Here is a 24,317-nt window from a genome sequence, read left to right on the forward strand (position 1 = left end):
GGTGAACATAAATGTTGCAGTGTGCAAGGACCTGGGTTCAAGTACCCAGTCCCCACCTGCAAGGGAAAACTTCACAAGTTTTGCCTGCAGGACTGCATGTGTCTGTCTCTCTCCCTCTCCATCTCCCTATTCCCCTCAATTTCTAGCTGGCTCTATCCAATAAATAAATAAAAATAATAAATATTTAAAAATAATACTTGGCACACCAAGTAGAGAACACATATTACAGTGTACAAAGATCTGGGTTCACTCCCTCACCCCCCATCCCATCTGCAGGAGCAAAGCTTCACAAATGGTGAAGCAGTGCTCCAGGTGTTTGTCTCTCTCCATCTCTCTCCCCTTTCCATCTAATTTCACTGTCTCTGTCCAAAATAGATAGATAGATAGATAGATAGATAGATAGATGGCAGATTGTTTAAAAAAATAAAACTACATCCTAAAAATATATAATTTTTCCCCAGTCTCTTACTCTCTTTACAGAAAAATAAATAAGTGGGTGGGAGTAGACAGCATAATAGTTATGCAAAGAAACTCTCATGCTTAAGGTTCCAAAGTCCCAGGTTCAATCCAAATCCACCACCGTAAGCCAGAGCTAAGCAGTGCTCTGGTAAATAAAAAGAAAAGAAGAAAAAGATTAAAAGAAGAAGGAGAAGGAGAAGGAGAAGAAGAGGAGGAGGAGGAGGAATAAGAAGGAGAAAGAAAAACAAATAAGCTGAACCAGTTCTCTGCAAGTGCATTCTCCTCCACCTGCCCAGTACCTATGAGATCCCTAAAGGGTTTATCTGAGTCTGTGTCCCTAGCACCTCTCACTGCCCTTGTCTTTCTGTTCTGTTGGGCTACGCACAAATCCCACATGCAAAATGATTTATAGAGTACTTTGAACCCAGAATCAGATTTTAATGACCCACATACCTCAAAGGTCCCTAGAATTCATCCTGTCCCAAAGTCAACCTATGAGTTTCTTCTAGCAGCCATTCTGCTCTGCTCTCAACAAGTCCACTTTTCTGCTGCCCATACAGTACATCACTCTGCAAACTTCTTAGCCTCACTCATCCCATATTCCCACCCTTAATTCATCACCAAATCCTGTGGGTCATACTTTCTGATGCCTACCTATTCCACCACCTGTATGCTTTCAGCATCCTCACCCCTAGTCCTCCAAATCACTCCCCCCAACCCTTTGCAAAATATTGATATGATTTCTGACACTTACTTCTCTGTGGAGAAAGATTCTCCTGCTCCTCAGAAAATTATGGCAGCTCATGAGGCTTTAAGGCTAAGCCAAGTCTGCTGCCTAGTCCCTTTGTACCACTCTGGGCCTCTGCACTCCAGCCTTGCTGGCTTTCTTTCCATCCTGTGCTCAGCCTTCTCCTGTTGCAGAGTTCTATGCATGCTGCCCCTGAACCTAGCACTCACTGCCTATGTCATTTTCCCCAAGGGACACCTGATGCTCCCAGTGAGGTCAGATCCTCCTAACAAGGAAACTCTCTCAGCACTTTCCATGGTTATAATTTCACTGGAGGCTGTCTAATTGCTTGCCATATAATTACTTGAGATAACACACACTCTTCCTGAAGCCTTTGCACTTTCCCTAACCTCTGCCTGCTCCCCCTCCCCCCAGGGTGTTAGTGTGTCCAGCCCTTCACCTGCCCCAAATCTCCCTCCAGATGTTTCCTCCTAAGCAGGGACCTGTGAACAACTTCCAGATATCTCTCTCCTCCAGCCCCATGCTCCCTCAGTCCCTTCTCTGGAAATAACTACTTTCAGCAAATCACTTACTCAAGCAACATCATTTACTCAGGTCACTTGTCCTGTTTGACATATTTCTTCTGCTCTCCAATATCACTTCACAGGACAGGCACTTTAATCTATTTTCTTCACAACTGCATCCCTGGATCCCCAGAGTAGCACCTGATAAGTCTAAGTAGGTAAAAGCAGTACAGTGTTTCTAGCAAGGTCAATTTGTCCATTCTATCTAGTCAGTATGACACACAATTTTTGGGAATGCACTAAAATCAGAAGATGAGAGCACTTAGGCCACCCAAAAAAATTTTATAGAATATTAATGTGTTTATATTTAAATGAGCATAGCTATAAAATAAAATGTTAAGACTTTTCAGGGGGGCTCTGTGTGGTGGCAAAGATCTTGGCTCAACACCCTGGCCCCACCTGCAGAGGAGAAGAAGCTTCATGAGCAGTGAATCAATTCTGAAAGTGTCTCTCTTTCCATCTCCACTTCCTCTTGGTTTCTGTCTCCAGTCAATACATAAATAAAAGTTTTTTTAATTTTTCAGGGCAGGGGAGGGCTCCCCCAGATTTCCAGGGGTCCACATATGTCAAAGGGGCCATGTTTCTGGTGTAAAAACCAGTTGGTTTCTCAAAAACTTTTGAAATAGATCTGTCATGTCATCCAGCGATTCCATTCCTACAAGTCTAACCAAAGAACACAAAAACATGAGCCCAAAGAAACAGACAGACACCTGCATTCATGTCTGTGCTAAGTGCCACCAAATGCCAGGAAAGCCCTTGTGCTGTGTGCGCCCAGTTTTCCGTTGTAAGAGAGGATGAGGATGCCCGTTGCAGCAGCAGAGATAGAACTGGACGGAGGGCTCCATGCTAGGTGAGCAAGAAAAGTGGGTGCTGGATAAGCTGACTCCACTGTGAGATATAACAAAGCAAATCTAGGGGACAAAATCAGAGGAAAACAGACCCTTGGACTCAGAACACAGAACTAAGGTTGCCAGCAAAGGCGAGGAGGGAGGGTCGCCAGAGCGAAGGAAATCCAATGAGATGCTAGGATTTAGGTGATGGACATGATGTGCTAACACAGATTTTAAAGAAGTGTGGGATTGACCCTTAGTACATACACGGCCTTGCAAACCAACCTTCTCCTGACCAAGATTCACGAAGGCAGAAATAAGTATGGAAATGAGAAAAACATTTTCTCACGGACATGGAGGGCCAGAGGGGGGAGCAGCGGCGGTCGCGCGAGGTGCGGGAGGGCGGTGGCGCTTTAAGGATGCTCTGCGGGCCGGGGCTTGGGCGGGATGCAGGCTGACGTAAGGGCCCCGCCCCGCGGGGTGATGCTGCAGCCGCTGCGGGCCGGGGGCGACAGGCCCGGGACCCAGGCTGTGCCCGGGGCAGGCGGAAAGCCAGCCTCGGAAGGGGATGCCTCCCGGCTGGAAGCACAGGTACTGAGCTCAGCTCCCCAGGTTTTGTGCTGGGAGCGCCGCGCCTTAGGCAGGCCCCAGGGTAACCAGTGCCCAGATTAAGGCTGGAGGCTGGCACGGAGACCTTTGTTCCTCTAATGAATCAAACTGTCAGTGTAGCCCCCTAATTCCCCAGCCCCCTAGGCCCTAAGTGCAGAGCCCTCCCGCCAGCAGACAGGAATGCTTGGGCAACAGATTTCTTTTCACTGGAATCTGCCCTGGGGCTGCCTGCCGCCGCTTCATGGTATTGGAGGCCTGTTCCTGGTCACCTGGGCAGGTGTCATCAGCTTCCGGTTCTCCTCCTGCCTGAGGTTGCACCCTTGTGGTGGCCGGCATAAACTCTGTCCTCCTGAGATTAAGCTTTTAATGAGCACCATGGATTTCTGCTCTCCAGAGTCCCTTGCCACGGGTAACACGCTCAGGGTGAAACTAGAGGCATAGCAGCAGTTCCATTCACTCTGGCCCAACAAGAAAGAATTTCTCAGATTATTTCTAAATTACCATCGTGCTTCAATTTTCTTGTCTACATAGGGTAATAAAGTCAGGTGCTATAAAACCTAAATTCAATGTGCACTTGACCGAGGCTTTAAGGATCAGTTCGCCAGAGATGAAAAGTAAGAGATGGTCAACAGTTCAGAGACCTGCTTCTCAAAAGCATACCCACACCCACCCCACTTCACAAAGCCCTTTAGTGGTCTGAAGTTTCACTGAGGTATTAACTTTGAGAATTGGTAAAAAGGGGAGAGGGAGACATCAGTGACCCAATGTTTTCATAGAGAGGAAGAGAAAGAAAAAATGATTTGGATTCATAGGAAGCTCATTTAAGCATTTGAATTACATGAGCATTAATTATTGTGATCATTTGCTGCTTCATTGTCTAACCACATGATTGAAGGGATTTTTTTACTTAAAACTTCTGTATTTTGGGATCATAGTGGGGTCTGCATGTTACTTTTGGGGCTCCAGGGATGGGGTTGCTTTTGACTGAGTAAATGCTCATATAGTTTGTTCATCTTACTACTAAAATTCAATATTGGCCTAGAGAGACAGCATAGAATGGTTATGCAAAAAGGCTTTCATGCCTGAGGCACCAAAAGGCCCAGGTTTAGTCCCCAGCACCACCATAAGCCAGAGCAGAGCAGTGCTCTGGTAATGAAATGAAAATTAAAAATTCAATTTTATTTTGTTTTTAATTTCCACTTTTATAACATTCAAAAATGAACTTTAAATACCCTTCATAAGATGTGCATTCAGGAAAGTTTTCAGGAAATATATTTTATAAATGTAAGTGGTAATATTGGGAAGGCTGGTGGTGGTACACTCAGTTGACTGCACATTCTACAATGTGCAAGAACCTAAGTTCAAGTCCCCAGTCTTCATCTGCATGGGAGAAGCTTCATGAGTGGTGAAGCAGTTCTCCAAGTGTCACTCTTTCTCCCTCTCTATTTACCTCTTCTCTCTTGGTTTCTCTGTCTCTATCCAATATTTTTTTAAATAAAAGAAGAAGAATATTTTTAAAAAGTGATAATGCTGGCCCCTTCCCCCTAAAACTCATAGGGGAGTCTTGATGAAGTTTTTTTTTTTCAAACTCAGAGTTAATTAACAGTTAATTCTGGCTAGATGCTGGGGGATTGACACTGGGGGTGTGAGAGGCAGGTTGCAAAGCTGTGTTTGGAAGCTGAGAGTGGTGGACAGATGATGAAATGGTCACACTGCAGGTGCACTCTCTACATGGTTTGTTTTAACTAGGGTCCCCAGCACTACTCCTTTTCAAACATATATTTCCACCATCATATTGGCTGAAGTTGAAATTTTTCCAAACTAGGGTCATCCTTCTTTGTCCCAAAATGAGAAGGCTGAGAAAATATCATAATAGCTAAGAAAAAAAAAAAAAGCTTTAGTGTCTTAGACTCCAATGTCCCAGATTCAGTCCCCAGCACTACCATAAATCAGAGCTGAGCAGTGCTCTGGGGAGGGAGGGGGAACCTGATCTAAAATGGAAGGAAATGTTTCCAACTCCCTTGCACTTGAATCTCCTTTATGAGGGTAAAATGAGATTAGAAAAGAAGGCGGAAGGGGGCAGATGATGGGCCACCTGACAGAGTGTGCATGGTACTATGAACCTGGGTTCAAGCCTCTAGTCCCTACCTGCAGGGGAGAAGTTTCAGAAGTGTTGAATCAGTACTATAAGTATCTCTCTTAGCCTCTCTACCTCCCTCTCCCTCTCAATTTCTCTCTGTTTTGTGAGTGAAGTCCCAAGGAATGCTGTTTCCTGGGGTTTTTTTTATTGTTGTTGTAGTTATTATTGTTGTTGTTATTGATGTCGTCGTTGGTAGATAGTACAGAGAGAAATGGAGAGAGGAAGGGAAGTCAGAGGGGGAGAGAAAGAGAGACACCTGCAGACCTGCTTCACTGCCTGTGAAGCAACTCCCCTGCAGGTGGGGAGCGCTGGGCTCAAACCAGATCCTTATGCTGGTCCTTGTGCTTCACGCCAGGTGCACTTAACTCGCTGTGCTATCACCTGACTCCCTGTTTCCTGGTTTTTTGAAGCCTGACTAATCAACAGCACTTTCTGGAATATTTGATACACATAAGGACCCAAGCTCAGCCAGGAGGGACATAAGCAAAGAGTTAAGCTTTTAAAAATGTTCATCTTGATTTAACCTTTATAAATGATTTTGCTTTATGAATAGCACTTGTCTGCACCATTCTAAGCTATATCTCTTCTTTTTGGAAGAGAGGAGAGCCAGTACAGAGGGGCAGCAGCAGCCCTGGGAAGGAACCACATGTTCTAAAATCACCCAGCCTCCTTGTGCTCACATCCCCTCACGCCTTTAAAGGCCTGAGCTTCCTGATGGAGCCTGTTAGGTGACAGGTCCCATTGCATTTTAGATGGGACTTGATGGACAGGGCCTTTTCTCCCAGCAGTGAGAGCATCAGCTTTGGTGACATCAGGCAGATGAGCTGCACTAAGAGAAAATAAAGCTCTGGAACACTGCCTACAAGCACAACTTCTCTGGGGTGCACAGTGTTTGAGTCCCAATGTGAATTCAGTTGTTCCCCTATGCCAAGGATCATGGACTCAGGAAGAAAAAGGAGGAAGTGAGTCCCCCTAAAAAAAAAAAACTTAAGTCTCAGGGCTGGGTAGTGGCGCACCTGGTTGAGCGTACATGTTACAATGTACAAGGACCAGGGTTCAAGCCCCCAGACCCCACCTGCAGGGGGAAAGTTTTGCAGATGGTGAAGCAGTATTGCAGGTGTCTCTCTGTGTCTCTTCCTCTCTGTCTCCCCCTTCCCTTTAAACTTCTGGCTGTCTCTACCCAATAAATAATTAAAAAAAAAAAAAAAACTTCAGTCTCATGATATTGCCCCAAACTCCACAGGAATACCCACCAACCCCCCCCACGATGATTCCCCCAGCAACCAGCAGCACACCTCCGGGAGAGGCCTTCTTCCCTGCCTTGGCTCCTCAGGATTTCTGGAGGTCTCAGCTCTCAGGCTACTCGGGCACTGTTACCCAGCACATCAGCCACCGGGCCAACAACTTCAAACGCCACCCTAAGAGGAGAAAGTGCATTCGCCCCTCCCCACCCCCACCCCCCAACACCCCGTGCCCTATCGAACTGGTGGACTTTGGGGATCTCCACCCTCAGAGGTCCTTCCGGGAGCTGCTCTTCAATGGCTGCATCCTCTTCGGCATTGAGTTCAGCTATGCCATGGAGACAGCCTACGTAACCCCGGTGCTCCTACAGATGGGCCTGCCCGACCAGCTCTACAGCCTCGTGTGGTTCATCAGCCCCATCCTTGGTAGGACCCAGAAAATTCCAGAAGCCTCAGTTAAAGAGACCCCAGGGAACAAGGAAAAAGCAAGAGTTAAGCTCCACTTCTGAGTGTAGGCCGAAGCCAAACCCAGGTGTGACTGGTGCCACCTCTGGGCCAGAGTACAGGGTAGGAGGTCAGAATATCCCAAGGGGTAGTACTGGCTTCTGCCCACCTGCTCTGGGGGATCAGAACTTGATGGCATTGGGCCTAGGAGTCCTGGGGTCCTGGTTTCTAAGAAGCCTAATTTTACCAAGGAAGTTTGTGGCTAGCTGTGGCCTTTCAGAGACCCAAGTAGAAAACTGGAAGAAGCTAGCTGATTATCAGAGTCCATTTGACTCCTGTTTTCCGAGGAGTTTACACTGACACCAAACTTGTTATTCTCTTGGAGCCCTGGAGACACTTGGGTGTGGGCCGTTCAGGAAAGTGGGGAGGCAGTTCTGTGTGTGTCCCCTGAGGCAGTGGGACCCCAGCAATAAATGTTTACTTGCTCTTTTTCAGGCTTCCTGCTGCAGCCTCTGCTGGGTGCTTGGAGTGACCGATGTACCTCAAGGTTTGGAAGGAGACGCCCTTTCATTCTTGTCCTGGCCATAGGTCTGTCATTTGGCATTGAAATAAGCAGAAAAGTAAAAAATTTAATGCCTGGGTGCTTCCTCTTGGGAAAATCTGAGTCTTGACCTAAGAGGTCATCCAGATCATTTCCTTTTTAGAAATTTCTTAAATTAGAAAGAGAGAGAGAATAATGGTATTCAAATAGACTCTCATGCCTGAGGCTTTCGGGTCCCGGGTTCAGTCCTCCCAGCTGAGCAGTGCACTGGTTTAAAAAAGAGACAGAGAAAGAGAGAACAAAGAAATTAGACATGACTTATTGAAGTAACAAGGTATTACATTACATAAGCTTTAGGTGTGGTTTTGATGCCTGCATGGCTCCACCATCTCTAACTGCTTTTCTTTCTTTTTTTTTAAAATATAATTTAATACAGAAAAAGAAGATACAGAAAGAGGGGGAGAGAGGAAGAAGAAAAAAAAAACACAACACCAAAGCTTCCTTCAATACAGTGTGGGCCAGGTTCAAACTTATGTTGCACACCATCTAAGTGCACCATTTCACCACCACCACCCCTCTTTTTATAGAAGACATGAGACAGAGAGGGCTAGAGAAGAAGAGAGATACAGAAAGGAGAGACACCTGCAGCACTGCCCACTGCTTATAAAGCAATCCCCCCTGCAGGTGGGGGTAGGGTGCTTGAACTCAGGTCCTTATGCATGGTGGCATGTGCTATCTACAGGGAGAGCCCCTAAGTATGCATCATTCTCATCTAGATAATTTCACTGATGTGCTAGCAGTCAGCGGCCCTAACCTGACCTGAGTTAGTTGTGAGATTATGTCATTTTTAATATTTATTATTTTATTTGATAGAACAAAAATAAATTGACAGTGGAGTGAGGTGGTAGAGATGGAGAAAGAAGGAGAGACACCTGCAGCACTGCTTCACAGATCATGAAGCTTCCCTCCTGCAAGGTGGGGTGTGAGGTCCCTGAACCCAGGTCCTTGAGCATGATAGCATATGTGCCACCACCCAGCCCCTTCACTTGGTCATTTTTTTTAAATAAGTTGGTAAACTTCATGCCATTCCTGCTCTGTCTGACAAAATTAAAACCCTGATCCAATTTAAGGAAAGAATATAGCTGGGGACTTTTCAGTGGGCTCTTCTTCTAGTTTGATTTCAAAAGACTTTCTGGGACCTGAACAATTCTAGAAGTAAGTGTTGGATGTGGGGAAAGAGCTGCCTACCTTCCCACTGGATGACTTTCTATCTCTGTCCCCAGGAGCATTGCTGGGCCTCTCGCTCTTGCTCAACGGCAGGGACATTGGCACAGCCCTGGCTGACACAGCCACTAACCACAAGTGGGGCATCCTCTTCACCGTGTGTGGGGTGGTACTGATGGACTTCAGTGCAGACTCAGCTGATAACCCCAGCCATGCCTACATGATGGATGTCTGTGGCCCTGCCGACCAGGACAGGGGCCTGAACATCCATGCCCTCCTGGCAGGTAAGATCCTGCCAGCTGGGATCTGCAAGACAAGTGTTCCAGCATGGACAATGCATGTGCCTTGACTTTAAAAATAAGTGAAGGGGGTGGGGTGGGCAGTGGTGCACCTTGAATGTACACATTACCATGCTTAAGAACCCTCGTTCAAGCCCCTGCTCCCCACCTGCTGGGAGGATGCTTCATGAGAGGTAAATCAGGTCTACAGGTGTCTGTCTTTTTCTCTATCTCCTCCTGCCCTCTCAATTTCTCTCATATCAAATAAAATAGGAATGGAGAAAGGAAGGAAGGAGGAAAAATGGCCACCAGGAGCAGTAGATTCATAGTGTCAACACCAAGCCTCAGTGGTAACCCTGGTGGCAATTCAAAAAGAAAGAAAGAAAGAAAGAAAGAAAGAAAGAAAGAAAGAAAGAAAGAAAGAAAGAAAGAAAGAAAGAAAGAAAGAAAAGAAAGTGGATTGGCTGGGGATGGAGCTAAGTGGTACTGAGCATGATTCCAAAAGTATGAGGCCCTAGGTTCAATATCAAGCACTAACACTATGTATAAAATTTTCAAAGTAATAATAAAAAATAAAGGTAGTTGCATGTAGACCACCCTGTAGAGCACACACCTTACCCTGAGTTCAAACCCCCAGCCACCGCATGGTATCACCTGCACAGGGGAAGTTTCACAAGTGGTAGAGCAGTGCTGTGTGTTTGTCTCTCCCTCTGCTTCTGTCTCTCCCTGTCTCTCACCCTCTACCAAGGGTGGGAGGAGTCCATCAGGAGTGGTAGGATCACACAGTCACAAAAATCCTGATGGCAAAATATATAAATAAATAGTTGATAAAATTCAAATACATGAATAAACATTAAAGCTATTGTTACCTGTTGAAAATAGCACTGCCCTAAGTGTGAGTGTGAGTATACAAATCTCTTCAAGGCCATGCTTTCAACTTTAGAGTATGTTCTCAGAATTGAATGATTGAATCATGTGACTGTGTTTCTAAACTTTGGAAAATGTTGTTTTCCATGGTGGCTGCACCTCTTCATCCCCACCCATAGATCCAAGGGTTCTGTTTTCTCCACATCCTCACCACCTGTTTTCTGGCTTTGCTTTGTTTCAGTTTGATTTTATGTGATGCAGATTCAGGCTTGGCCCCACCACACTGGAGGAAGCTTTTGTGCTATGATATCTTTCTCTCTTTGCCTTTGTGTTCTCTGCCTCCTCTTCCTCTACCTCCTCCTTTTTCCCCCCACTTCTTCCTCTTCTCTTCCTCCTCGTCTTCTTCCTCCTTATCCTTCTTTTTTTCTTTTTCTTTGTTCTTCTTTTTTTTTTTTTTTACTGAAGTGTCACTGCTCCAGGCTGACATTTTCAGATAGAAAAACTGAGATAGGACTTGGCAGTGCCATACCTGGTTATAACTTATGTTATACAACACCCAGGCTCAAGCTCCAGTCCCCACCTGTAGGGGGAAAGAATTGCAAGTGGTGAAACAACATTACATCTCTTTCCCTCTCCCCTCTACCTCCCCCTTCCCTTTCAATTTCTCTGTCTCTACCCAGACATAAATAAATAGATAGATGATAATATAGGAATAAATGAATTAAAGATTAAAATATATTTTAACAAGACTGAGGTAAAAGAACAAAGAGAAAAACATAATAGCTCTGAATTTTCCCTCAGCATTGTGGGGACCGGTCTTAAACCCAGGACATGGCCAGGACAAGGCAAATGCTCTATCCAAGTGAGCTAGCTTGCCTTCCCAGTCGCTCTCCTGATGAGAGAAAAGTTGGCTCAGAGTAGTGAAGCCCTGCATCACAACAACAAATGATAATGGCGATGATGATGGTGATGGTGGTGGTGGTGGTGGTGGTGGTGGTGGTGGTGGTGGTGGTGATGGTAATAATGATGATGATGACGATGACAACAACAAAGATAGGCTGGGACAAGTGAAAGGAATTCTGTACTGAGATCATCTAATAGTTAGATGCAGGCTCACATCCCACCTTAGACAAATGTCAAAGGTTGACCTGGATGTGTCTGAAAAAATAGGTCTTTCCATGAAAGCTACTATTGAAGGGAAACCCCTATTGACACTAAATCTCCCCAGTGTGGGGGACTGGCTCCCAGCCTGAGAGTAGCATAAATACAGGTGATGTAGCAGTGAGGAGACTGACATGGGCTGGGGTCTTGAAGGTGAGTGGGGACGACACAAGGCCTTCCCTTGCTCTTGACACCCAAAGGACAGACTTGGGCTGGAGGAAACAGCACTTTTTGGAGCTCAGTGTGCCTGTGACTGCCCACATGACATTACCACATTTCATTGTGTTACACAGACCAGTTTGCCACTTGCTCCTTCCTTGAAGCCACAGAATGCAGTGAGCTGGGTTAGAGTAAAGGGCAGGATCCTTGCAGCCATATTGTTCCTGATGGTCAAATGACAGAGAACTGGTTACCAGAGCAGGCCCATCTTTGAGGAACATCTACAGAGTCACCCTGAAGATAGGAGAGTCATGCCAGAGGATGGTGCCACCAGGCTAACAAAACTGGAGTGGCTACATGAATTTTTGCATGCATGCATGTATGTTGGAGTGAGGCACTAGATCTCAGAACAGGAGATGGAAGGAAACTCAAAGGGGAAATGCCATCTGGTGTGGCCATTATGTCCAGGATTCCTCAAAGGCCATATACCTGGTGGCATGAAATATGGGCAGGCAGTTGCCATGCTTTGGCTCTGGAGCAGGGAGTGGTGGTGCCAGCATGATCCTAGCAGGTGGCCTTGAGGGCAGAGAGGGGAATCCCCTCCTCATTCTGACTGCCGTTGGGGTGGGATGGGATCCCAGCCATGGATGTAGCGACTAGGGTGAGAAGGGCACCCTGCCCTTCGGGGCCATCGCACCCATGGAGGGAACTTGCACCCCATTGTCTCTCCCTAGGTCTCGGAGGTGGCTTTGGCTACGTGGTGGGTGGCATCCACTGGGATAAAACCAGCTTCGGCAGAGCCCTGGGCGGCCAGCTCCATGTTATCTATGTCTTCACAGCAATTACCTTGAGCATCACCACCATCCTCACTCTGGTCAGCATCCCTGAGAGACCCCTGCAGTCCCAAAGCCAAAAGAAGGCCCCCATGAAGAGCCCCAGCCTCCCACTGCCCCCATCCCCGCCTGTGCTGTTCGAGGAAGGCGAGACCAATGCCACCATTCCTTGTCACACGGCTACCAGCCTGTATGCCAGCTTCTCAGGCCCCATCTCACCGCTCAGCCCCCTCACCCCCAAGTATGGCAGCTTCATCAGCAGGGATAACTCCCTGACAGGCATCAATGAGTTTGCCTCATCTTTTGGCACCTCCAACATCGACAGCGTCCTCATCGACTGCTACACAGGAGGCCACAGCAACTACCTGGCCAGTTCCAGCAGCGTCCCCAGGCAAGCCATCAGTGTCAGCTTCCCACAGGTCCCCGACAGCTTCTACCACCCAGACCAAGGGCTTGGGGACAGAAGGGAAGTGGCCTTGGCCTCTGGTCCTGATGGTGACATTTTAAGGGTGGGCTCCCTAGACACATCCAAGCCACGATCATCTGGGATACTGAAGAGGCCCCAGACCTTGGCCATCCCAGACACAGTCGGAGGCAATGGCCTTGAAGCCAGCAGGAGAAGGAACGTGACCTTCAGTCAACAGGTAAAAGCAAATGTGGAGGGGTAGAGAAGGCTCAGGTCAGAGGGCAGCATGCAGCTGTCCCCCCTTATGAGTAAGCTCTATGGAGAGTTATCTGTAAGGAAGCTCTTAGCCCAAGCTGAAGCCCCAGGAACTCCCACATCTGTATATGGAAAGATTCAGATCCACCCACAGACTCCACTCAGAGGTCCTGTTAGGTCTTGGTGGTGGCTGCACACACTTGACCATAATCAAGGGGATATTTTTTATAAAGATTTATTTTAGGGCTATGGAGAGAGTACAATGGTTATGTGCAAAGACTTTCATGCCTATGGTCCCAGGTTCAGTCCCCAGCACCACCATAATCTGGAGTGGAGTATTGCTCAAAAAAGGTTAATTTGATTTATTAACAAAAAAGAGAGGAAGAAGGGGAAAGAGACAGGCGCAGAGGACTGTTTGAGTATGTGTGGTGCCAGGGATCATACTTACTAATGAGAGAGAGAAAGAGAGTACCGAAGCTTCACTTTTGCAAATCTAATGCTGGGAGGTGAAATCAAGACACCATGGTTCCCAGTACAATACCTTGTTCACTATAACATCTCTTAGGTCATTTATCCTTTCTGAAATCTGACTGTCACCCCACCCCTGAAAAATGACATTGAACAGGTATGAGTCTGTCCTTCCAGAGGAAGCATTGAGACTCCCTAGAAGGGTCAAAGACATCTCATGAGCTCCAATCTGGAGCCCTTTGTTCTTGGTGACTCAGACCCTTTGTTCAGGTTAGATTCTCTTATCCTGATTCCAAAAACTCAGTGACTTCTTGACACAGTGCTTTAGGTGTAATTGGAAGAGCTTCCTCACATCCCTTTTCTCAGTTTCCCTCCTCCATCTGGTACAGCAGATGATTATGTTCTTTTTTTTTATTGTTATTTTACTTATAAAAAGGAAACACTGACAAAAACTCCACACAATTCCCAACACCAGAACTCCATACCCCATCCCCTTCCCTGATAGCTGTCCTATTCTTTATCCCTCTGGGAGTATGGACCCAGGATCATTGTGGGGTGTAGAAGGTGGAAGTCTTCTGTAATTGCTTCCCCGCTGAACCTGGGTGTTAGCAGGTCGATTCATACTCCCAGCCTGTCTCTCTTTCCCTAGTAGGGTGGGGCTCTGGGGATGTGGGACTCCAGAACACATTGGTGGGGTTGTCTGCCCAGGGAAGTCCAGTTGGCATCATGGTAGCATCAGGAACCTGGTGGCTGAAAGAAGAGTTAACATATAAAGCCAAACAAATTGTTGACTAATCATGAACCTAAAGGCTGGAATAGTGCAGATGAAGAGTTGGGGGGGGGGTGGCCTCTGTTTTGTGGATAGCTAGTAGGCCTATTTTAGTTATGTTCCAAAAGGCCCGTGACTATACTGCTTTTTTTTTTTTTTTTTGAGCCTGACATCTGATATGAAGGTGGATCAAGTTATTGTCTGGGGAGATGATTATGTTCTTATAGGGAAGTGGAAGTCATGAGCTAAATATCAGCCCCCTGGGCTCACATAGGTATAGGGTTGTGATCGTGGAGGCTTTCCTTGGGCAGACAGGGGTGACAGGCTCTGCTGTCATGGCTTCCCTGGGAACCATTGTCATGGGTTCTTTACTTTCCTCTGTCTTCCCACTCAGAATACCCAGGGTCTGACAATATCCATAGTGTTCCAGGGAGCCAGCGTGGCAGCTCATCTTCAGTCAGCAGATGCCTGATTTTTAGAATAGTTCATCCTAGGAACAGGCAGTGGTGGACCCTTTGAGCTCACACATTACCATGCCCAAAGACCTGGGTTCGAGCCCCACTCCCCACCTGCAAGGGGGAACTTCTCAAGTAGTGAAACAGGTCTGCAGTTGTCTTTTTCTCTCCTCCTCACCCTCTCAAATTCTCTGTCCTATCAAATAAAAAACAAATAAATGAGATAAAGTAAAACAAAATGGAAAAATGGCTACCAGGAGCAGTGGATTTGTCATGCAGTGGGCCCCAGATATTACTGTTGTGACAGAATAATCAGTTCAGGTGGCTGTGCCTGCACCACCAACCCAGATAGGACCCTGAGGGAGTGGGGTGATCAGTGAGTGAGGCCATGAAACCTTCTTCCAGGAACCTAGCAAACCAAGTCCAAGAATACGTGCTGTGAAGTGTTGTTCCACAGCCCCAGAGAGAAATCTGATTTCCATTCATTCTGATTTCAGTTCCATTGCTAGTGGGGGCATGTATATATTGTGCACCCTCACGGGGGGGTGAGGAGAGTATGTTCCCTCCCAATAGGTGCTCTCTTGGTTACCCCAACCTCCTTTGATTACTCCGACAATTGAGTGTGAGGTCCCCTATGTGGGAACTGATTCCATTGAACTGATTCCCCAGTTACCTGGAATTCATTCTTTATCCTTTGTTTATGGAAAAGATGAAAGTTTGTAATATCTTGAATGGAACTGACCCTGATTTTCTCAATTTATTTTATTTTATTTTATTTTGCCATCAGGGCTATTGCTGGTGCCTACATAAGAAATCCATTACTCCTGGCAGTTATTTATTTATTTATTTATTTACTTCTCTCATTTGATAAGATAGAGACAAACAGAAAGGGGAGGGGTAAGTAGAGAAGGAGAGGAAGAGAGAAACTTCCATCCCTGCTTCACCATACATAAAGCTTCCCTGCTGCAGGTGGGGGCCAAGGGCTTGAACCTGGGCCTTTGAACATAGCAATGTGTACACTAAACTGGGATTACTACGGCCTGGCCCCTGATTCTTATTTATTTTATTTAGCATTTATTTCATGGCATACCACCCTGAATGCTCCTGACCTCGTGTGGTCAAATTTATTTCATATTTGGCAAAGTACTCACACCCCCAGTGGCCCCCACCAAGGTCAGATTCACACCCTGGGGCAGATGCACTGTCCTTAGCTGCCCCCAAGTCTTTGAAGACATGCCCTCCTTTGGGGTGTCCTGCAACGTTTGCTTAGCAACATCTACAAGGACAACCTCTGTATTTGTATTTGTCTGTTTTCATTACAAAATGTGTGCTGTCCTGACAGGGGGCTGCCTGGGGGGGGGGGGCTCCTTTTCAGGTGGCTAATATATTGCTGAATGGCATGAAGTATGAGAGTGAGCTGACAGGCTCTGTGGAAGCATCAGGGCAGCCACTATCTGTGAGGCACCTCTGCTCCACCATCTGCAACATGCCCAAGGCGCTACGCAACCTCTGTGTCAACCACTTCCTGGGTGAGTGCTCACAAGCTGAGTGGCTATGCTGTGGTTGGCCCACCCAGCTGGTGGGGGGAGACCTGATTCATGAGTCCTGGCCCCATGGGCCTCCCCATAAGAGGTTCTCGCCTGCAGAGATGTCCTGATGTCACCAGGGGCAGGACAGAGTGAGGGGCTGCCTGGAGCACTTCCCTTCACAGAAAGTTGAATGGAGCTGGGTGTTCTGAGCCAGGCACACCTCTACTGCCCCCACAGCACTCCCCCAAGACACCTGCCTTTCCAGAGACCCTCCCTCTTTTTTCCTATTATCTCTATTTATTGGATAGAGATAGCCAGAAATTGAGAGGAAGATGGAGAGAGGGGGAGAGACAGAGAGCCACCTGTAGACTGGCTTCACCACTTGTGTAGCTTTCCCCCTGTGGACGGGAACTGGGAGCTTTAACCCAGGTCCTTGCGCATTGTAACTTGCACTTAGTCAGGTACATCACCACCCGGCCTCGAGACCCTCCCTCTTTACTACAATGTCTTCAGACAATGTACAGCCTGGTGATGGGCTTCACTGTCCTGACCTTAAACAAAGAATGGACCTCACAGTTCTCTTACAGAACCAGGGCAGAGATGTAAACACACATGGACATGCACACATGCCTATGGACCTTGAGTGCTGGGCTCATGTCTGCAGACTTGGCAGAGAATTACCAAGAAAAAGCCCCAGCTTATACTTCATTTCAGTGGATTTCTTGACTGCTGAGAAGTTGATTGTCTGAGGGTGATTAAGAATTTGAGCTAATCGACAGCTCTCCAGCACTACATGGGACATAAATCAGAGGAAACTTCCAGAAGGCTATTAGGCAATGGGCAGGAGTCTTAAAAATGTTCATAACCTTTATCCCAATGATCCTGTCTGGCATTTTTTGGAAGAGATCTTATCAAGACTGTAAGTCACAACATTACTTATGAGGACCAAAATCTGGAATGGGGCAAGGAATAAATGTCCCTCAATGGGACTATGTTATAGTGTGAAATGTTCCTCTGACATTATGATGGTGCTATTTTCAGACTAGTTGATGGCATAGGAAGTTGCTAATGATAATTATTAGGGTTCAGAAGGATCAGTAAATAGCATCCACGTCCACTTCCAAAGAAAGCTGACACAGTTCCTGTTTCGAGCCCCCAGCTTCCCACCCTCAAGGGAGTCAGTTCACAAGCAGTGAAGCAGGTCTGCAGGTGTCTGTCTTTCTCTCCCTCTGTCTTCTCCTCTCCATTTCTCTCTGTCCTATCCAACAATGATGACGTCAATAACAACAACGGTAATAACTATAACAAAAAAGCAACAAGGGCAACAAAAGGGAATAAATATTTTTAAAAATTAAAAAAAAAGAAAGTTGACACAGAAGTCAGAATATCAGAGCTACTGTTCTCTCATCAATCAAGTAAATCAGTGCTCTCTCAAAAATTCAGCTTTCTATGTATTTCCCTCACCCACTCCTGTCCTGGGCCTCCGTAGCATTTTTCTTGTCTCCCTTCCAAGAAGGGAGTTGAAAACAGGACTAGACATTCAGGAGGTTGGAGGTTGAATAGGTCAGTCTCCCTTCTTCCTACAGTGTTCAGAGAAGGGGCAGAATACAGAAGTTTCATACTCTATAGCCCTTGAATTTATAAGGCTGGGAGGAAACCTACAGCACTTAATTTTTTTAATTTATTATTTATTGGATAAAGACAGAGAAATAAAGGGAAGGGGAGATAGAGAGGGAGAGAGACCTGTATCTCTGCTTCACCACTCATGAAGACCCCCCCATCCCTACCCCCTGCAGGTTAGGCTTGAATTTGCTCCTGGTAAATGTGCGCTCACCCAGGTGCACCACCACACAGCCCTACCTATAGCATTTTTTTCCCCCTCCTCCAGGGTTATTGCTGGGCTCGGTGCCTGCACCATGAATCCACCGCTCCTGGAGGCCATTTTTTCCCCCTTTTGTTGCCCTTGTTGTTGTAGCCTCGTTGTGGTTATTATTATTGCCATTGTTGATGCTGTTCGTTGTTGGATAGGACAGAGAGAAATGGAGAGAGGAGGGGAAGACAGAGAGGGGGAGAGAAAGACAGACACCTGCAGACCTGCTTCACCGCCTGTGAAGTGACTCCTCTGTAGGTGGGGAGCCGGGATCTTTACACCGGTCCTTGCACTTTGCGCCACATGCACTTAACCCGCTACGCTACCGCCTGACCCCTTACCTATAGCATTTTAAGGGAGACTGAGTTGTCAAAGGGTGGGGAAGCTACTGAGGCAAGTTCACCTTTAAGGATTGACTCAACTTGTGGTTTTTCCTGTGGGTGAAGCTGGAGGCCAGCGGCCTCATCACACATGCATTCTCCCTCCCAGGGTGGCTCTCATTTGAGGGCATGCTGCTCTTCTACACAGACTTCATGGGCGAGGTGGTGTTTCAGGGGGACCCAAAAGCCCCACACACGTCAGAGGAGTATCAGAAATACAACAGCGGTGTCACCATGGGCTGCTGGGGAATGTGTATCTATGCCTTCAGCTCCGCCTTCTACTCAGGTACCCACCCCAGGGCTGGGGAGGTGGGGAACAGTGCTCTTCTGAGGATATGGCCTCTGCTTATGAGGCTGGTCTTACGTAGCTCACACCACATATCATATGCCACTTTCCTTGTCTTATATCATCTATAATACTGTGGACCGCATGCCATCTGCAGCTTCCCCCCCATCATATGCCAAAACAATTATGTCATCATCTTATGATATAGATCATACCCTTATACCATATATCTCATGCCACATATCCTACACTACATGCCTTGTACCATACACCATGTATCATGAACCTTATGCTGTGAGTCATTGAATGAAGGTTTGTGTCTTTGCAGTTGCTGTCCCCAAACTCCAAATTTGGGTACCAGCACAGTCTCTCTTTTTTTTTTTTTACCAAAGCACTAATCAGCTCTGGTTTACGGTGGTGCAGGGGATCGAACCTGGGACTTCGAAGCCTCAGGCATGACAGTCTGTTTGCATCACCATTATGCTATCTACCCCTGCCCTATTTTTTAAAATACATATTTCATTTATTCATTTGTTAGACAGAGGTAGAGAGGAATTGAGAACATAGGGGGAGAGAGAGAGAGAGAGAGAGAGAGAGACTTGCAGCATTGTTTAACCATTCATGAAACTTCGTGCCCTGCAGGTAGGAACCAGGGCACTGGAGCATGTTCACTCCATCATGTGTGCCACTACCCAAGTCATCTTCATGTATAAGGAAAGCATAACTCAAAATGACTTTTTTTTAATTTCACACAAGTACCATAGGCAGACAACTCTAGGGTTGGTAAATTCAAAGACCCAGGGTTCTTTCCATCTTTTTGTCTGCCACCTTATCCAGGCCAGGGTCTACAATAACCCTGGGTTCAGCACCTGGCTGCCCTGTGGGACACATGGCACTGTGTTAAATTCACACTGGACAACTGTGTGCAGTCATCGAACTTCATTTCCTAGGGCCATTCCCTCTGTTTTCTGTGAAACATCTGATAGGAGGCCCATCCCAAGCTCTGTGGCCTGCCCTGTGGTTTAGAAACCACAAGGCAGAGACCACACATCTGGGCATGGTGAAGTGCCTCAAAATTTCATTCATGGGACCAGGAGGAGGTGGCTCACCCCAAAAGAACTATGTTCAAGTCCCTGGTTCCCACGTGTGTGTGTGTGTGTGTGTGTGTGTGTGTGTGTGTGTGTGTGTGTGTGTGTGTGTGTCTTAAGCTTTATGAGTGTCAGAGCAGTTGTGGGAATCTCTCCTTTCTCTCTCCCTCCTATCTTTCTTACCCTCTTTCAAAATGGAAGAAAAAGAAAGGTCACTGGCCCCAGCACAAATCTTGGTGGAAAAAAAACCCCAACTTTATTCATGTTTGGGGATTTAAACTCCATGTAGTTATTTCTCTCTGTCTCTCTCTCTTTCCTTCTTTCTTTCCCCAGAGCACAGCTCAGCTCTGGCTTATGGTGGTGCTGGGAATTAAACCTGGGATCTTTGGTGCCTCAGGCATGAGAGTCTGGATGACAACAACAAGCCACTCACAGGAGTAGTTTGGGGGCCCTGTTTTCTTTCCCCTATTTAAGTTACAGTCCCTGTAAGGTAGGGGGGGAATAGAAGAGGGAGAGTAGAAAGAATTGCTACCTCTGGTGTGCACCTGGGGGTGGGGAAGGGGAGGGCTGTGTGTTGGTTTTAGTGGCATCAAAATGTGAAGAAATGGCCTGTAGTGGTATGATCTGAGTGGCCTGTCCTGGGCCCCTCCAGAGCTATGGGGATCCCTTGGCTCCCTGGGCTTTCTTGTCTGCAGGTAGTTAGGTGGGCTTTAAGGCCTGCCAGCCTGGGATGACCCAAGGAAACTGGGATCCCCACCCTACCCTCCAGGGTAGCATGGGACACTCATCCTCCTCTCTCCACAGCAATCCTGGAGAAGCTGGAAGAATACCTCAGTGTTCGCACCTTGTACTTCATTGCCTACCTGGCTTTTGGCCTGGGGACCGGGCTCGCCACACTCTCCAGGAACCTCTACGTGGTGTTATCCCTCTGCGTCACCTATGGGATTCTCTTCTCCACCCTGTGCACCCTGCCCTACTCGCTGCTGTGTGACTACTACCAGAGCAAGAAGGTACTGCCTCCTTTCTGGCTTCTAGTTCATGTGTCCTTGCCTCACCCAGTTGAAGGAGCTTCTCCAGCCACCAACCGAGGCCCCATCACACTCGCAGGTGTGAGGGTGGTGACAACAGAGTCTTAACACTGAGCACAAGGAGGCCCCAAACATGTCAGGAGTTGGGGAGGGGTCCCCATCAGGCTTTGGGGTCACCAGTTGGTTCAAGGGGTGTGGGTGGGCACCTTAAACACACAAACACACACACACATGATCAGGATCAATAACATGCTAACATTGGATTTATAAAAGGAAAAGTGACACAAACAACTTCATTTTTTTAGTTTTATTTATTAGTAAGTGAAAAGAGGAGAGAACCAGAGCATCACTCTGGCACATATAATGCCTGGGATCAAGCTCAGGACCTCTTGCTTCAGAGTTCAATGCTTCATCCACTGCATACCTCCCAGATCACTTTGTTTTTCAAGTCATGTGTTATTTGTGAATAATGGTGATTTACAACACTGTAAGATTACAAGGTATAGTTCCACACTGCACCCATCACAAAAGTTCTGTGGCCCCCACCCTCCTAACTGTAGTTCTCACAAGATTTTAGAGAGTCTGTTTGCTTCTGGTTCTTCTTTTTTTAATATTTTATTTATGATGTTTTCAGTGAGAGAGAGGGAGACCAGACACCTTATAGCTCTGGCTTATGATGATGATGGGGATTGAAACTAGGACCTTGGGGCCTCAAGCATTATGCTGTCTCTCCAGCCCCTGGTTCTTCTTGATGTTGTTGTTTTCATGTTCATATGTTTAAATTCTCTAGATTCCACACGAGTGAAACTATCCTACAGTTGTCTTTCACCTCTTTACATATTTTGCTAAGCATGATCATCTCCAGTTCCATTAATTTTGTCCCAGAGGACACACAGTATCATCTTTTTTATTGTATAGTAGTATTCCATGAAGTATACATGCTCCAGGTCCCCACCTGAAGGGGAGAAGCTTCACAAGCAGTGAAGCAGTACTGCAGGTATCTCTTTCTTTCCCTATCTCCCCCTTTCCCCTCAATTTCTCTCTCTAACCCCCTCCAAAATAAACAAGCATAAATAAGTAAAGGATACGGTCAATAAGATAACTCACCTGGATAGTATGCTAGCTCTGCCATACACAAGACCCAGTTTCAAGCCAAGGTCTTCACCACACTGAAGGAAGATTTTTTTTTGTGCTGTGGTGTCTCCCTGTCTTTCCACTTTTGTCTTTATCTGAAAAATCAATCCAGTACTATGAAGCCCAGGTGACAAAAGAGAGATGGGGGGGGAGGGACTGGGAGCAGAACTGGGAGCAGCTGTTCCTCTGGGCATGTGGCATGTCTTCTCCAGGCCAGTGAGTGAAGGGGCTCTTCCAAAGGAGGTTGCTGAGTGCAGTTTATGCCTGTGCGGACACAGCCCTTGCACCTGGTTAATCACCAGTTCTTGTCATTGTCATCCTCTCTGAGAACAAATAGGAGTAAATAGTTGGCTGCACTCCCTGAGCATGTGCTGGAATATGCACATGAGCCCTGGAGTCTCCTGGGCCCACAGGGCTTATGGGGCTTGGTCACCTCATTGCTGGGGGCCCACACTGATGCATGTGCTCTCTGGCTCAGTTTGCAGGCTCCAGCGCAGATGGTACCAGGCGGGGCATGGGCATGGACATCTCCCTGCTCAGCTGCCAGTACTTCCTGGCCCAGATCTTGGTCTCCCTGGTGTTGGGGCCCCTGACCTCTGCAGTGGGCAGTGCTAATGGAGTGATGTACTTCTCCAGTCTGGTGTCCTTCCTTGGCTGCTTGTACTCCTCACTGTTTGTCGTGTATGAAATCCCCCCCAGCGAGGCCACTGATGAGGAGCACCAGCCTCTCCTGCTGAATGTCTGACATAGCCCTGGCTCCTGCCTGGGCCCAGGGTTCAGGGACTGGCCAGCCACTGGGCACTGGTGGACACAGGACAGGTGGGATGTAAATATGTGATAAAACAATAAATGATAGCAGCGAAACATAGTAGTTGTTTAAGAAATTGTTTTTTTTAATTAATGATTTAATATTGATTTACAAAATTACAAGGTAATGGGTACAACCCTGCACCCTTCCCACCACCAAAGTTCTGGATTCCCAATCCCACTGTTGTAAGCTGCAGCAGTTCTCCCAAGGTTGCAGATATGTGTTAACAATTATTTCTACAACTATCTGCCTGTATTTGCCTATTTTTTTTAAGGTCCCATCGTCTCTTCCTTTCCAAGTAATACATCTATTACTATATCCAAATGTTCTTACCTTTTACCTTCTCTCTCTCCAGTTCCTGATCCTGATGGAGCTAGAGCTCAGAGCCCTCTCTGGTCATCTACCATTTCTCCCCTACTGGAAGTATGAATCAAAATTATTTTAGGGGTACAGAAGGTGGGAGTTCTGGCTTCTGTAACTCCTTCTCTCCTGGATATGGATGTCGGCAGGTCAATCTATACCCCCAGTCTGTTTCTGTCTTCCCCTAGTAGGGTAGGGCTCTAAAGAGGTGAAGTTCCAGGACACATTGGTAAGGTCATCTGCCCAGGGAAGTCAGGATGGAATCATGATAGCATCTGCAACTTGGTGATTGGAAGGTGGCAAGATATAAAGTGGGACAAAATGACTAATGAACAGGAAACAAAAAGTAACAGAGCACATGAGAACAGGGATCTTAAGATAGAAAGAAGCTAGGAAGTCCATTTTAGGCATGTTCTTAGAGGCCCACTAATATCATAGTTTTTTGCTTGAGTTTGATAACATGAAGTTGGACAAAAAAAATATTGTCTGAGAAGATATTGTCAAAGTAGAGAAAAGGACTAGAAAGTTGGACTAGGGCAAAGAGCAGTTCCCATTCTTGAAATAAAATAAACCGACTGCCCATATCTATATTTATACTTAGCACTTTTGTGTAACCTCTGAGTCCCTGTTGGTCTGAGTTTGAAGCTCATGGTCCTATCTGGGAACATTGCAGGCTGCACTCATTTCAGGACCAGTCTTCCTCCAGTGGCAGGGCAGGATAAACTAGCCTCTCTTTGGAGACTGGGGCAGTCCCTACCATTGCTGCTTATGATGATGTTCCTGATGAAAGTGAGCATTGATGGTAGAGAGAGGGATTCACTAGAGATCTAGGCCCATCATAGGTGTGTGTGAGTCCAAGGATTCCCTGACTAGGCCCCAGATGATGTGATGTGGCATTGACCAAAAGGGCCATTATTAAGTGAGTCAGTCTCTTGCCCTTATCTAACTTTTGTAGTCCTTTCTTTATCTAACAACCTTAACTTTAAGTGTTGAGTGTCATTTGCTGTACTCAACCAGAATTGGGTTTTTGGGATCTGACTTCTTCAGGCCTTTCTGCTAGATTTCCAAGCTAACTTGGTCTAAGGCTGATAAATTAGATAATTTATGATGCTTTCTTTAGGCACATCTACTAGGATTCCAGGCTTATTAGGTCTAAGTCTTATCACAGAGTACTATTAATCACTTTTACTTTGAGTTATATAATTGCCCCTTGCTTATACCTGTACCTGTATACATGTATACCTGTACTCAGTACCCTAAACCCTAGCCTCTATCTAGTATCTGTAACTTTATTAGATGTTTATTATTTTATTTATTATTTTTATTATTTTTTATTTATTATTTTTATTATTGCCATCTGAAATGGAACTAGGTAGTGCCATGT

The 24,317-nt window shown here is 46.5% G+C and overlaps 1 protein-coding gene across 5 annotated transcripts; it reads left to right on the plus strand.

Annotated features, from left to right (window-relative positions):
- Window positions 1-3,065: 3,065 nt before the first annotated feature.
- On the plus strand, window positions 3,066-22,629 carry SLC45A1 (solute carrier family 45 member 1). Of its 5 annotated transcripts, none has more exons than XM_007534728.3 (9): window positions 3,066-3,191; window positions 6,593-7,016; window positions 7,530-7,622; window positions 8,859-9,083; window positions 11,999-12,741; window positions 15,826-15,979; window positions 18,339-18,515; window positions 20,408-20,613; window positions 22,244-22,629. In XM_007534728.3, the coding sequence occupies exons 1-9, from the start codon at window positions 3,084-3,086 to the stop codon at window positions 22,508-22,510; spliced, it is 2,397 nt and encodes a 798-aa protein (XP_007534790.2). In that variant the 5' UTR covers window positions 3,066-3,083; the 3' UTR covers window positions 22,511-22,629. The 5 variants fall into 5 exon arrangements, with proteins under 5 accessions (XP_007534790.2, XP_060057389.1, XP_060057390.1 ...); XM_060201406.1 differs by having other exon boundaries at window positions 12,104-12,741; XM_060201408.1 differs by having other exon boundaries at window positions 3,081-3,191; window positions 6,630-7,016.
- The last annotated feature ends 1,688 nt before the right edge of the window (window positions 22,630-24,317 follow it).

The sequence above is a fragment of the Erinaceus europaeus genome, chromosome 11, assembly GCF_950295315.1.
Source record: "Erinaceus europaeus chromosome 11, mEriEur2.1, whole genome shotgun sequence".
Classification (NCBI taxonomy): domain Eukaryota; kingdom Metazoa; phylum Chordata; class Mammalia; order Eulipotyphla; family Erinaceidae; genus Erinaceus; species Erinaceus europaeus.

Excerpts from the sequence above, each read along its gene's own strand:
- SLC45A1 (XM_007534728.3), top strand. The coding sequence starts at position 3,084 with ATGCTGCAGCCGCTGCGGGCCGGGGGCGACAGGCCCGGGACCCAGGCT. Across the intron at positions 7,623-8,858 it reads CATTCTTGTCCTGGCCATAG|GAGCATTGCTGGGCCTCTCG; the intron begins GTCTGTCATTTG and ends CTCTGTCCCCAG. Across the intron at positions 20,614-22,243 it reads ACTACTACCAGAGCAAGAAG|TTTGCAGGCTCCAGCGCAGA; the intron begins GTACTGCCTCCT and ends TCTCTGGCTCAG.